General features: G+C 39.7%; 1 protein-coding gene and 1 long non-coding RNA gene across 2 annotated transcripts in view; one reads left to right on the top strand and one right to left on the bottom strand.

Moving 5' to 3' along the window:
- Positions 1-13639, top strand: part of LOC116689924 (probable E3 ubiquitin-protein ligase HERC1) — a 345193-nt gene that overhangs the window by 129730 nt on the left and 201824 nt on the right. The window contains exon 6 of the mRNA XM_032516624.1: positions 12122-12246. Coding sequence (XP_032372515.1) covers positions 12122-12246 — 125 coding nt within the window. The remainder of the gene's footprint in view (positions 1-12121; positions 12247-13639) is intronic.
- Positions 4774-13639, bottom strand: part of LOC116690012 (uncharacterized) — a 21112-nt gene continuing 12246 nt past the window's right edge. Inside the window, exon 4 of the long non-coding RNA XR_004332134.1 lies at positions 4774-4785. This is a non-coding gene — a long non-coding RNA (uncharacterized LOC116690012). The remainder of the gene's footprint in view (positions 4786-13639) is intronic.

Below are 13639 nucleotides of genomic sequence, written 5' to 3'. Positions count from 1 at the left end.
GTGTGTGTGTGTGTGTGTGTGTGTGTGTGTGTGTGTTTGTGTTTGTTTGTGTGCCTTCCCACTCCCCTTTTTGCCTATGAAATAAAAAAATACATAATAAAATGTGCTCACTGCATTTCTTGGCTGTGGTTCAAGTGCTAAGGGGAAAGAAAGAAAAAGGGCGCGATTGTTTCTAGTTCAAGGTGTGTAATGCACAGAGGCGTACATACATAATGGGGTATTGTCAGGGGGTTAGTGTGATATTAATGCCCTGGTTTGTCCATGCTATTTGGTGCAGTGTCGCTCCCTGAAGGGAACAGTAAGAGGAGGTTGCTCTAACTACTCTACCCCCTCCACACCCTCTTCCCCCAAGGCCCCGACTAGAGGTCACTCTGTTTAGCACAAGAGGCGAAGCCCATTTTTGTCATGATGTACCAAATACATTCCTCTCCTCACTTCTGCTCTCTTTCGTTGGTAAACATAAATACCCCGCCTTGCCTCATTGTGTCCCGAGCGTTCACCCTCATTTTAAACCCTTTCCGTATCTCTGCTCATCCCTCTGTGTAATCCCTCTCTACCATACAGTATGCATTTGCATAGCTGCTCTATGGCTGTGCATACATTTGCACTACCTCCTTTTACCAGCACTCCTCCCAACAGCATACGGATGAACCTATTTATGTTTGAACATTTCCACTGGCATTTGAACTCATCCCATTGATTTCTTTATGGCGAGAGGTTGTGAGGCAGTTCCTTAAAGGGGCTGAAATCGACCATCTAAATATTTGACTAAGGGGTCACTGAGATCGCAGCAGGCCCGAGCGAGAAATACAGATGGAGGCAAAACGTGAGAAACAGGGGAAGTGGCTGGGCATCTCTGACAGGAAGGGGCTGGAGGGAAGATCCAGCCAGAGGTGGAGTGCCGCAGCAGAGAAGAGAAGGCTGCAGTGGTGAACATAGTCTGCATTTTACTTAGGCCCCACAAGAGAGTGCTGCTGGACAATCCATCCCAGATCTTTAAGACGAAGAGGGAAAGAACTCCCCCAAAACACCACATATATTCATATGTCTTTACATTTAAACAACCTCCACACTGTCTTTCAAATAAAGTTATGTACTTATACTTAAGTTGGAGTCCAGAAAACTAAATTGATTTCCCTTGCATTTCTCTAAGTACTGCTATTGTGCATGTGTGACAGTAATTACATGCTAAGCCGTCAGTGACATCAAGCAAAATTGACTTCACTGTTCCCTTGCATTGTCAATCCATCGTTTTGCCTGAACAAAAATGTGTTCCAGAGATAAATCTGAATGGAGAGGGGTCTTGACCGACAAAAGGAAGAAATGTGAAATAATAAATCTAATTGAATGTCGATTTAAATTACAATTTCTGCCTGATTGAGGAAGTGAGTGGCAGTGTCCAGAGTATTACCTGCCACATTGTTCCTCACTTCACCAAAAAGCAAGACTCGCTCCGCTCTTTTTTTCTTTCTTTCTTTCTTTCTCTCTCTCTCTCTCTCTCTCTCTCTCTCTTTCTGTCACTTTGTCATTTCTCTCCTCCTGTCTTCATCTGCACATCATTTTAGACCTCTTGTCATAATTCACATAGAGTCCCATCCTAAATTGCACCATTAGGATGTACAGTACAGATGACAACATTTGCACTACAATCTCCTCCCATTATGCCCACCATGACAATAGCCCCAGGGCACACAGAGGGGCTCGTGTACAATCTCCTCTGGATCCTTTATGCTTAAATGAATAATGCATACACATATTCATTGTAAAACTAGTGTGTGTCCTCATATATTAGCTTAGCACAAATGATGCATTTTACTGTACATTTGCCATCCCCAGCATATGTTACTTGTCAAGACAATGGTTCATAGATTTTGAAACTCAAAAAAATAAAAAAATAAATAAAGGATTTGCATCAGAAACATCAGCGACGCTTGTCTTCACAATAGCTAGGCTCTACATAATCCACTTGTTATTGGGAGTTTAAATAATGGTAATTACTGATCTCTTTACATTGCATTCTCCCCCATTAACAAGCGATGGATCTCCCCCTCTCTTCCTCACTGTCTCCTTTCTTGCACTACAGTTGTATGCTGCCGTGGTGTCTGTAGTCTGGTGTCTGTTGTCATGGTGTTCGTAGCCCATGCCAGATGTCATAGTTAACTTTGAGGGAGAGAGAGAGAGAGAAAGAGAGAATCATGCTAGAGGCTATTTTGTTGTCAGTGATTTAGATGAAACACAGAGATGTTAAAATGTTAGACTTGCCCCACAAAGCTACCCCCTTTTCTTGCTTTTTTTATTTTTTGAGAGAGATAGTAAATTTACCTTGAGGGTACACAGCCTTTTGCTCTGCTAAATACAAGAGACTTGCAAAGCATTGTTTGAAATCAGCATGAACACGTAGTTATCAGAGAAGAACTGAAGTGGCTATAAAAATGTTTTATTTATATTCTTTTAATGTATTTCGAATAAAAAAAAAAAAACACATCTCTAGTCAGGAGTAAAAATTGATTTCCGCATGTGAAATTACATTATGTCAGTTTAATTTTACCTGACATGTTTTATGTCAATATATCATCCTCTGCTTTTACACTCAGACTAAGTGAGAGAGTATGGCTCATTTTGAATTGTATCATTCTGGGAATGTAGTTTCTTATGATCAACTTATATCCGTTTTTGAATAAAGGCACATCTCAAACCCCTCAGCGTGCCATACTTTTGGCAAGCTTTTGCACTGATGTACTTTTTCCCCTCCTTCCATGAAAATATAGTTCAAATTACGATGTTTTTTACTTTTTGTACTCTTGAAAATGCAAAACCTTCAAATGCAAATCTTATCTTATAATTTTAATTATTAGATTACACTATACAGTTAGAAGCTGTTGCTTCTTAAAGACAAATACAAAACATATGAACAATTCAAACAAGTTTAATGAATTATAAATGAATATTAACAAATTATGTTTTATAAATAAATGCAGATATATCAAATGCATGTGTGTATACAGTGTATTATATGCATTAATGTATTACATACATTATATATTTACGTACATACTATAAATTTACTTAAACTGGACTCCGGAAATGTACTTTTGTAATACTTAAAGTTGAGTTACATTTGAAAACCTGTGCTGTATCTGCACATAAAGCATATCATTAAAACTTTTCTTAAGATTTCCTGCAATGAATAACTGCATGAAATGATATTGCAGAGTAACAGAAAAAACTGAATCTCACTATTCCATATTTGTATTTATTAATTATTGAAACTACAGTATGTATGTTTTAAAAATGAAAGAAAACAAAAAGACATTTTCAGTATATAGTTATAAATCAAATTAATTATTCTATGAATATGTAGATTCTGTAGATACTGTACAGAGTGGAGCTGCTGTGAATGAATTAGACTGTAAACATTTTACATTTAGGCAATAATTCATCAGCTAACTTTTATTGGTTTAATTTATGGGAAAGCAATTTTCACTACCAGCACTGTGGTAAACATCGTTAATCAAAATACATTATTATAATGAAGCTGTTTTAAAATGTTTATTAAAGGAAATAAAAAAGGGGTTACCCTTGCTTTGTGCATCTTTCCATTGTCGTGATAATTAATAGCTAAACTGAACGTTTTCTTTGCCAATGCAGATGAGGAGAGAGTGCCAAAGCAGGAAGAATAGTTGGACTATAAATTTAACAATAGGTAGGCTTAACCTTAAGTGATGAACGGTATGTAATATTACAGGAGTAGTTCCATGCAAATGCACCCCACTGCCTCACACAATGCTGGAGACCACAGCCAATTAAATCCATCGATGTACCAAACTAGTTGGCAGATTTTCATTGGACAGTGGGTGGCCTCTGGATTTGTACATTTAGTGTTTGATAGCATTGTGAAAGAGGGAGAGTGTGTGAAAGTGTGGCTCCAGGTTGAAATTATGATTCGGTGAGCGGAGTGAGTCATCTTTGTAGCCTTGGCATCCAGGGTGGCCGCAACAGTGTTTGCAAGTTACATTACAAAATAATTTGAATGTGAAGACTAGTTTTATATGGCACCAAAAAATGTTCTGTTGCTGCTTAGCCTTTGTTGCTGTTGCCTACGGTATCTATCCGGAACTGTTGGACAGTAATTTAGTTGACCTCATGAAACACATTGCAACTTTGTAGCAAGACTTACGTCACAAAGTGAAGTGTTAACCCCCACCCAGTTCAGTTTGTGTCATTTGGTGATAGCCTTCTCTCTCTCTTTCTTTCTCTCTCCCATGGCAGGGATGAGGAATCACCCACCACCACCACACCCTTGAGTGCCATTTGTTAATGAAGGCCAAAGTGTTAGATGATAAATATGGTTGAAGAGAAATGGCACATGTAAGTGATCTCATTTAGGAGCATTACATTTGAATTTATTGGGGTACTTAGAGGGGACAGAGGGGCCATGACTCTGAAGGAGAGGGGAAGGGTGCAGATGACTGACTTATAATAGACAGTGGGGTAGGGCTACTTAGCGACTAAAGATATATACCGCAACCAGAGAAGGATGCAAGTTCTCTGTGTTTATGTGTATGTGCTCATACAATGTGTATGTGCTGACATGCAGCCGGTGCTGTATGTGTTTTTCCTAAACTTCCACAGCACAATTCCACAACCTACACATGATTTTGGAATTGTGTGGCGGAAGTTTAGGAGATAAACAGAAGTTTGCATTTACCCTGTTGTTTGTATCCTCACCACTTTAATATAGGCTCCATTGTTAGCCTTGTCTCTGTATGTTGAATTATTACATTCCTGTAAATACGATATCAAGAAAAGACAGAACAAGACATTAAAAGATAATACCCCTTTACATTATTATTCTAAACATGAATATGATGCACCATGCCTGTCTACTTTTCAAAGTCATGTTTTCTGCACTGAATTTGTTGAAAACATTTCAATCATCATTACCATCGTAAAACACTGTTTGGGTGTAAAACCAGTAAAACATGAGTCTTACAAAGTGAAAAAAACAAAAGCATGTTTATTAAACAGACATTGATTTGTGTAGGGACATGTTTGTGGAACAGTTTCCACTTGGTTCGGGACTCCTTTTTCTGTGCATAATCCTCGCATTGGAGAAAAAGAGCTTTGCAGGAGTGAGTTGCTCGTCTGCATGGTTCACGGTTAATTTATGTTCGGTTTTGTTACAGTAACTACACCCATATTGTGCAGTCAAGTATTCAGAAGAATCCTACAGTGTCTATAAACATTGGCAGAGTGAGACGCACAGAATAAAAGACCTGCAATACCTCCAACTGGTTGACACAATTTGGATTGCAGAAGACGAACAATATATTCAATCCATTTCTTGGCCCCGATGCATTTAGTAAATACAGTGCCTGGTTGCTAAGAGGGATGTTGACAGAAAATCAAAAGCAATGTAGCAGCAGCGTCCTATAATGGAGACTTAGCTCTACTTTACACTCCTCTTACAAAGATCTACGATTTGAAAACAATCAATCCCTTCATGAGAGCTTGTTATTTTCTCCTATAATAAGAGTAACGGCTTTTCATCAGTCTCGCACATCACTGATTGTGTTTACACTGGAAACAGAAGCATTCATGGCACGAGTGTAAATAGAAAAAATGGCTATAGCGAGGTTTTTATTTGTGAGAGTCCCACTCTTTCTTCTTCCTTCCTTCACTTGTCTGTTGAATTTGTTTTGCTGTGGTCAGATATTTTCAAGCATTGGAAATATCCTCATGCCGTATTGACGGCTTGCAGTGAAGGTGACACAGCATGGCACAGAGCAGCGGGGGGCCGTGTTTCTCCTCCCTGTCGTTAATTTCAGGCGAAGGAGTTTGAGATTTATCTGAGAGTATTTCCTCATGTAGACTCAAGGACAGTTTTACATCTATCTGTTTGTGGTGCTATTCCATCATGCCTGTTTGTGGTCATTTCTTTCTGAAAGTTGTGTGTTATCAATTCTCACTTCCTGCTCGTATTCAGCTAAATATTTGGGTGTGATACTGTATCTGTTACCTGACATTACACAGAAACATCTGGAGTCTCTGTTGAACCAGGTGTTGATATAGCAAACGAGCTTCCTTAGTAAATGGTTAATGTTTTGACTCACTACAGACCAGTGGACCGGAGGAAATTTTTCTTGTTAAGACCCAATAACACACTTAAAAGGACATTGTTTGTCTCTTTCGGCAAGATCCTGCCTATGGCACAGCCTCTATTAGACGTTTATTCCCACAAATGACCGTTTAACCGTCTTTTCCGCACCCTGACGCCTCGCCTGTTATTACCGCCATTGTCTCTCTTTCTGCTGTATACATGTGTGAGGCTGGGTCCTTTAATACGCGGAGAGCTTTTCCTAGGCTTTCCTACGGGCACACTGGTCTGTGTTTACTCCTCAGTCAGAATGCCTCTTTTCCACAAGTTTGACATGCCTTTTTGTTGCCATGGTAAGCCCTCCCTTAAAATATATATTTCTGCTTTTGGCCTGGATGTTTTTTTATCTCAGTGGTTTAGAGCCTGTTGCCCCCAGGGCCAGATTTAAATGTGTGTGGGTCTTCAAGGATTTTGCTGTTGAAAAGCCATTTGGATTGCAGCCTCACCGCCATACAAGTGCGACGGAATTGTGTCATTTCAGGTTTTTGAGCCATCGTTGGAACCAAAGGAAAGTCCAAAAGAGAAGCAAAAAACACAAGACAAAAGCTGATGAAAATGGACCAGATTGGATTATGTCAGACTTGGCATGTGCCTCGTTATGAGGGAAGTCTTCGTTCTGTCTTATCACACTCTGCCTTACAGCTAAATGAATTAAAAAAAAAGAAAAAAAAGAAGGCAAAGCACAGCTCGGCTTCTTGGAAAACAACAGCCAGATCGTAACTGTAAATACTGGTTGAAAGTGGTGTGGGCTCCACATGATTTTCAGTCACATAACAGGAAGTGAGGGAGGAAAAAAACATACACTGTGATTGCAATAACTTTGGGGACATGGACCACATTTTAAGCAGTTAAAATGGGGCAATCGTTTCAACAATTTATTTCCTGAAAACCGTTTTCTTATTGGCACATGCTGTCACAGACTTGGATTGCTACCTGAGTATCTACCCATGGGTCCTTATGTTTAGAGAGCCACTACAGTATGTACAGGTGGGTTTAATTATCAGGGTCTAAGTATGAACATCTATGAGATGGGTTATTTTGGTTATGGTTTGAATCTCAAAGACAGAAACTGTACAAATGCCTCCCATTGCTTGTCATACCAGAAAATAAAATAAATAATAATCTTATGATCAAAAACATGCTAAAGGGATAGATTATCGGGTGTTTTTGCAATTTTATAATCATGCATTTTGTTTAGCTTCTTTCTCTCTCATTTCTGCATCACTTTTAATTTGTGCAACTCAACCTCCATGTCTCAGAGCCAGCAGGCTGCCTATTTGCAACGTTCAACAGGTAATCAACACTGATTAAGCACTAAACATAGCCTAATTGCATTAGATCTCAGAAGCACACTATAACCACCATATCTGCAAACACACATGGTCTCTCAGTAAAAAAGAGGTTCAAATCTCAGAAGAGGAAGTATTTAGGCTTTAGGCTTGTGATTATGAGCATTACATTTGAAATATTAAAAACGTGAAATCTACATCAGGGAATGTGAAAACTAAAGTTATTTGAGTAAAAGGCAAATGTGTTGTTTGGATCTTAATAGGATTAACAAGCCTTTATAACCTATAATCAATGAATGTACTATTTTCAAGCCAAAATAAAATAGAATTGATTGTGTACAGGATGTTTGTTTGTGAACATGCTCTGTTCACTGTTCAGTCTGCCATGTCTGAAGTTCTTCTGTATCACTGTGAATCCCTTTTAGTGTGCTGTGACATGTCCTGAAGGCCTTGTTTAGCACCTCTCTCTGTGTGTTCAGGGTGTGAACTGATTCCAAGTGTCAGCTAGCGTCGGGGAAAGAATGGCGAGAGAAAGATTGCTGAGGTCTACATAAATGAAGAGGCTGTGAGGATTAGCCTTGAGAAAGCAGGAGACACACTGGGGAGAAAGAAATGGAAATAGGAAGAAATGAAGAAAGAATGAGATAGAGAAGATGAGAAAGAGAGAGATGGGCCTTTAATGGGAGGTTGTCAATTTTCTCCAATTTAGCTCAGGAGGAAGTTATTTTCTTGGAATTTGATGGTTGGATCAATGCTGCTTTCCAGCCATTTATTAGTGCATGGTGACATCAGCTGTTGCAGCATTCATCACCAGGCAGAAAAAAACCCTGTATTTTCTCAACCTTATCACCACTTGTCAGTTAATTATGCATAATTATGCTTAAGTGTGTGTGTCTGTGTGTGTCTGTGTGTGTGTCTCTGGTGGTGGTGGGAGGTGGGGGGTGGGGAGTTTAGCAGTGAAACACTTTGATTGAGCCCTTTGAACTCAACCAGGAAAGAAATCAGTTCTCTTAATCCCGGCTCCAATGTGATCATCATCGCTAGAGGATACAAACCTCTGTGTCCATCATCTCCAGGTCAGCCAACTGCAGCACCATTACTAATGCAATCACCACTGTGGTCTGATCTTCACCTTGGGCCAAAATAAATAGATAAACATGTCTAAGATACAGCGCAGAAGAATAAGAAAATGAAGGTGTGAATTAGTCATCCGCTGAAAGTTCATCCAACGTGGACCTATAGAACTCTTCCAGCTGGTCTCGATAGCCTAAGGTGATATGAGCTATGTGATACATGATCTTTTCATTATACAACAAGTCATGCTCCTCTCATTAGCACAGGTCATGCTCTATAGATCAATCAGAGAGATCAAGCTGAAAAGTTAAATGCTTTATGCTTAGGAAAAAAACAGTGTAGCGTAGAATGTGGTTTAAGCATATTTAAAGGAGTGTGGGTGTATGTATGTGGATCTCAGTGGTTTAAGGGCATCTTCCGCTGTGTACACCCAAGTCAACATCTGGAACATTGCAAGTTGTGCAGAGACCCATTTCCCCTCCCCAAACTTATAAACAGTCTAGATCAAGGGCCAATCACGTCTCTGTTTCTATCCTAGCAAAATCTATTGCCACAGTTTATCAACTTTGATTGGTTAACACTTGGACTCTCAAAATGGAACCCTTCATAATTTAGAAGCTGCTCCAAATGTAGTTGGCCGGGCTACATCTAAATGTTTAAAAGTCAAGTGAAGGAAGAAGGCGGTTAGACCTGAAGTTATGTCCTCCAAGGGAACTTTACAAAGATCCTCTCACAGATTTATAGCCACTTACCTTGGAGCCTGAGTCGATATTCATAAACGTGGCTTCAAACAACGCCCCCCATCCACTACCCCTGCTTGTAAATAAATACAGATATGCCCCTTTTACAGACAGCAGCAATCTGAAATATTACCATCACCATAATTTTACCACACACATTAATATTTTACAGCCCATTGTATTTTACCGCATTGAATCTTAAACTTTCATGGTCGGCCCCAAGGATTTTATTCCTTAGAAGTCTATATCATTATTAGCCAAGATGTATAGCTGGTACAGCAAGCAATTGTCTTGCTTTTCTCTTCACCATTTAGTAGATAATATTTTCATGAAATCAATAGAGTCAACAGTGCTGTCCTATTTTTATACCAAGACCTTCTTGAGACTCAAAACTGAGCTTTTTTCCTGCAAAGTTGGCTGCAGTTCTGCCCTTGTGAGGAAAAAACTTGGTTAGGAAGGCATCCGTTCATTAAATTCACCATCCGCAGACAGATTAATAAATTGCTCATGTAATGGTAGGGCCCTATTAAATCTTGGTTGAAGTGTTTATTTTTAATTTTTAAATCTAAACAAGCAAAACCCAACCTGTACAGTATCTGCCTCATTATGATGGGAATCCACACTTAACATCTGCATGTGTGTGTTTGCATTTGTGCTGTGTGATTTAAGTGGTTTTAGTGTCAAAACAAGTCTAATGAGCTGGCGCAATAATTATCAGCCATTTTGCTCTCACTTTAGCTAATTGAGGCATTATATTAGAGTTAATACCGCTGCCTATGTACACTGTTTTACAGTTTCGAAAATGTTTGGCCAGAAATAGTGCTGCCAATAATTTAGATTTTTAATTTGTGCATGTCAGTGTTTTAATATCTCCCTATTAACCATACTTATGAGCTTTGACAATTCTCCCCAGATGGAGGTCATTGATCAACTCCTGTTTAGTGTATTATTTACACGAAAACAACTACTTTTTACAATGGTATCAAAGTCAAAAAGGACAAGCAGTGGCCTTGTTTCTAATCTGATGTGCTTTAGTTTAGTTAGTAGTAAACTTTTTTTTTTTACAGTATATAAGCTCTGTAGAAGAAATGAGTCTGGTATTACTGCAATTTGGCATATGCTACAAAACTCATCATCATATCATATACGTGATATTAAAGAGCTCCTCTCTTTTTACATTCTCTCTGCACCTTTTTTCTAAGTTATCTATCTTGCTTCTGCTTCTCTTCCTCCTCTCTCACTTCGCTCCATGCATTTGAAGCGCTTTGTGAAATTCCTGTCTTATCCAGGTGAGTGTGAGCTGATCCCCAGGCCCTTTGCTCTTGTCAGGAATCTCCAAGGCTATCGGGCTCTCCTGGGGCCCTGTTTCACACACCAAATTGATGTCTCCGACTGGAAATGACACTTTCAGCAGGATTTGCCATTCTAAACCACCTCAAACCCATGTGATCTCACCCATTCACTCTCAGAGGGATTGCCTTGAAATGCACCATAGCTTCAAAAGCCAATGAGCATAGCATGCTTGAATGAAAAGCTGATGCATATCCTATCAGTGAAAAAAGAAAAGATATTCTAAAATGCTGGCAATGTAGAACAGTACTTTTTTACTCTGAACAAAGACCAATAGTCCCCTGAATAGGTATAGCCTGGGGGAATGCAATGGAGGGTAAAAGGGAGTGAAACTAAAAGAAATCAATACCACATGAATTTTCATGTAGAGGTGCTTGTCCACCATTTGCTTTATGTTGTTAATATATGTCCTTGTCCTTCTATGAATTCAGACACAGATGGTATGATTAATACATACCATTCAGATCTTGCCATCTACTTCTAACGCTCCATTTAAAGGAGGTGCACAGTGACCATGTTGCTTTGCTTAAGAACTAGTTATGATATAATGTGATGCTGGAGTAAAAGGAAAAGGTGTGACCAAGAATCCCTCCCTTGACTTATTTTCATCCCTAAGTCTTTTTGGGGCTGCACATTTCTCTTATAGGGGGCTCTACAGACTGGCATAATGGATAAGGGCAAGGGTGTGAAAGGAGCACCTCAAGGCTCCTCATTCACTCTCCCAATCTCTGCTGCACACACTCTTGAGCTGTGAAGGCCTTCTTTCTTTGCCCTGCTAGCATGGGAGCCCGGTAATAGGCTCTAATTGATAGGGAGGTGTTGGGGTCTTTCTGTATGGTCTGAAGGGATGAGAGTAAAGGAGAGAAAGAGGGAGGGAGAGAGAGAGAGGATTACATGCGGGAATGAGGGGTGGAGTGGGGGAAGAGGAGAGGCTGAGGAGCGGCCTAGGCCCCATCCGTAATGAGTCATTAATTTCCTAGCGTTTTTGTGGCGGTTGGCTCATTACTGGTCTGCAGAGGAGCAGGAACAAAGCTCTGGGTAGGTAGGAGGTGAGCTTAAATAGTTGGGGCTCAACACTCCCCAACAAAAGGAGGAAGAGAACGTTGAATGGCACTTGGAACAGATGCAGTAAAAAGTGGCAGATGCAAATTGCAGGAGAGCAAGTCTTCCTTCAAGCACTTTTCTCTTTTTATTTTGTCAGACTGCAGCCTGAGAGTCTAATTAGTTAGTGAGGTGTTTCACTTCTGATAGGGCTGTGTCTCATTATTGTCACAAAGAGGATTCGGAGCAATGAGAGGAAACGCATATGTTCCACAATCCCCGGTGGAAGTTGCTCACTGCAATAATTTAATTGATTTGATTATTTATTTTACCCTATAGAAATGAGAAATTATAGAAAATTTTCAATATTTTTCATGTTTTGAAATTGTGTTCTATGTAGTTTAAAATGTGATGAAACAGTATGAAGATGATATCTGCAGATAATTTTTTTTTTTCTTTCTAACCTACAGGCAGAATGATTATGGACAAATTGGCAGTGGTTCTGAGGAAAATGTGGTCCTCCCTCGCTTTGTGGAGGGTGTGGACCATGTGTCAAAAGTCACCTGTGGGGCAAACCACAATCTTGCTCTGACAGGTACAGTAATACACTGTGCAGGCCTTGCAATGATGAACCACGTGTAATTGAAAAATTACCATGAAACAAATAATGATTAAAGTATTTGCCTATATATGCAGCCATATCTAATTGTCCTCATGTTACATACGTCCCCTAGCAGTTGTTTCTCTTACTGTAATGTGCTCCAACATACAAGAAGTAGATCCGATTGTTGACCCTTCTCTGTTATGCTAGATGTTTTATTCCATAAAACACAAATCCGCTGGATAGTATCTTTAAGAAATGGAGCTGACGTCACTTCTCATGAGCTGTCACCGTGTGCTTCAAAGTTCACCTACTTTACTCAATTTTATGTGAATATCAGAGCCCTTTAGCCCTCAATCGGCATATCACCTGAGAGAAAGACAAGGAGGGAGAGAGACAGAGTTAGCAAGAATATGGCCCTGGCTCCTGATCCATAACAGTCATTGCCTGTTACATACATTTCAGAATTCATTCAGGCTATGAAGATAATCGAGGTAGTCGACAGTTTCCCCTGCAGCCCAATGGATTTATGATAGCACTGTCAAGAAAATGAGGCGAAATGACACAGTAGCTGACTTTAGCTGCAAATAATGTGATAGGCCGTACAGTGGTGCAGCAGCAGCTGCTGTCATTGCAGGTAATAGGCTATAAAGAAGCCTGATAGCAATACCTGTCATTTCTTAATGGCTGACTTCACTGAAGAGCTTTTGTGGCCTTTAACATGAAGATAATGGAAGATACAACAAATTTTACAGCTTTTGCGTTGCATCCATAATTTATCACCAGAGGCCGCATGCAGCAGCAGCACAACAAGGACAACATGCTCCTAGAGGCGTGCTGGAGAGAGATGCAAGATGAGCTGCAGGGGGTTACAGGCCCCTGCTATACTTTGTAATTAATGGAGGAACTGCATAGGGTCCAAAACCTCTTCTTATTATATAGCGGTCATATTACATGACAACACATTTGTGTTCTGCATATGTTTTGGAAATAAGAAGTCACAGATCCTAAATGTTACCTTAAAACCGTATGTGTGTATTCATTAGAGAAAAAAAAATATATATAATCATTTAAAACCTTGGATGTTACAATAAATCCAAAAACTAAAGATATTAACAACAGTAGTACCATTTTTTAGTCACTGTTCCATTTTTGTTGTTGTGATTGTTATTGCTACTGTGCATCACATCCCCAACCGGCACCGTCAGACACCACCTACCTAGAGCCTTGGTCTGACCGTCGTTTCTTCCTAAAAGGGGAGTTTTTCCTTGCCACTGTGCATGGTCGCACTGTTGCACCATGCTTGCTCTTGGGGGAATTGTTGGAACTCTATAAAATTATAGAATGTGGTATAGACCTACTCTATCTGTAAAGTGTCTCAAGATAA

Source organism: Etheostoma spectabile, chromosome 5 (genome assembly GCF_008692095.1).
Source record: "Etheostoma spectabile isolate EspeVRDwgs_2016 chromosome 5, UIUC_Espe_1.0, whole genome shotgun sequence".
Taxonomy (NCBI): Eukaryota; Metazoa; Chordata; class Actinopteri; order Perciformes; family Percidae; genus Etheostoma; species Etheostoma spectabile.
Note: the sequence above shows the minus strand (reverse complement) of the source record. Positions and strands in the feature narration are given on the sequence as shown.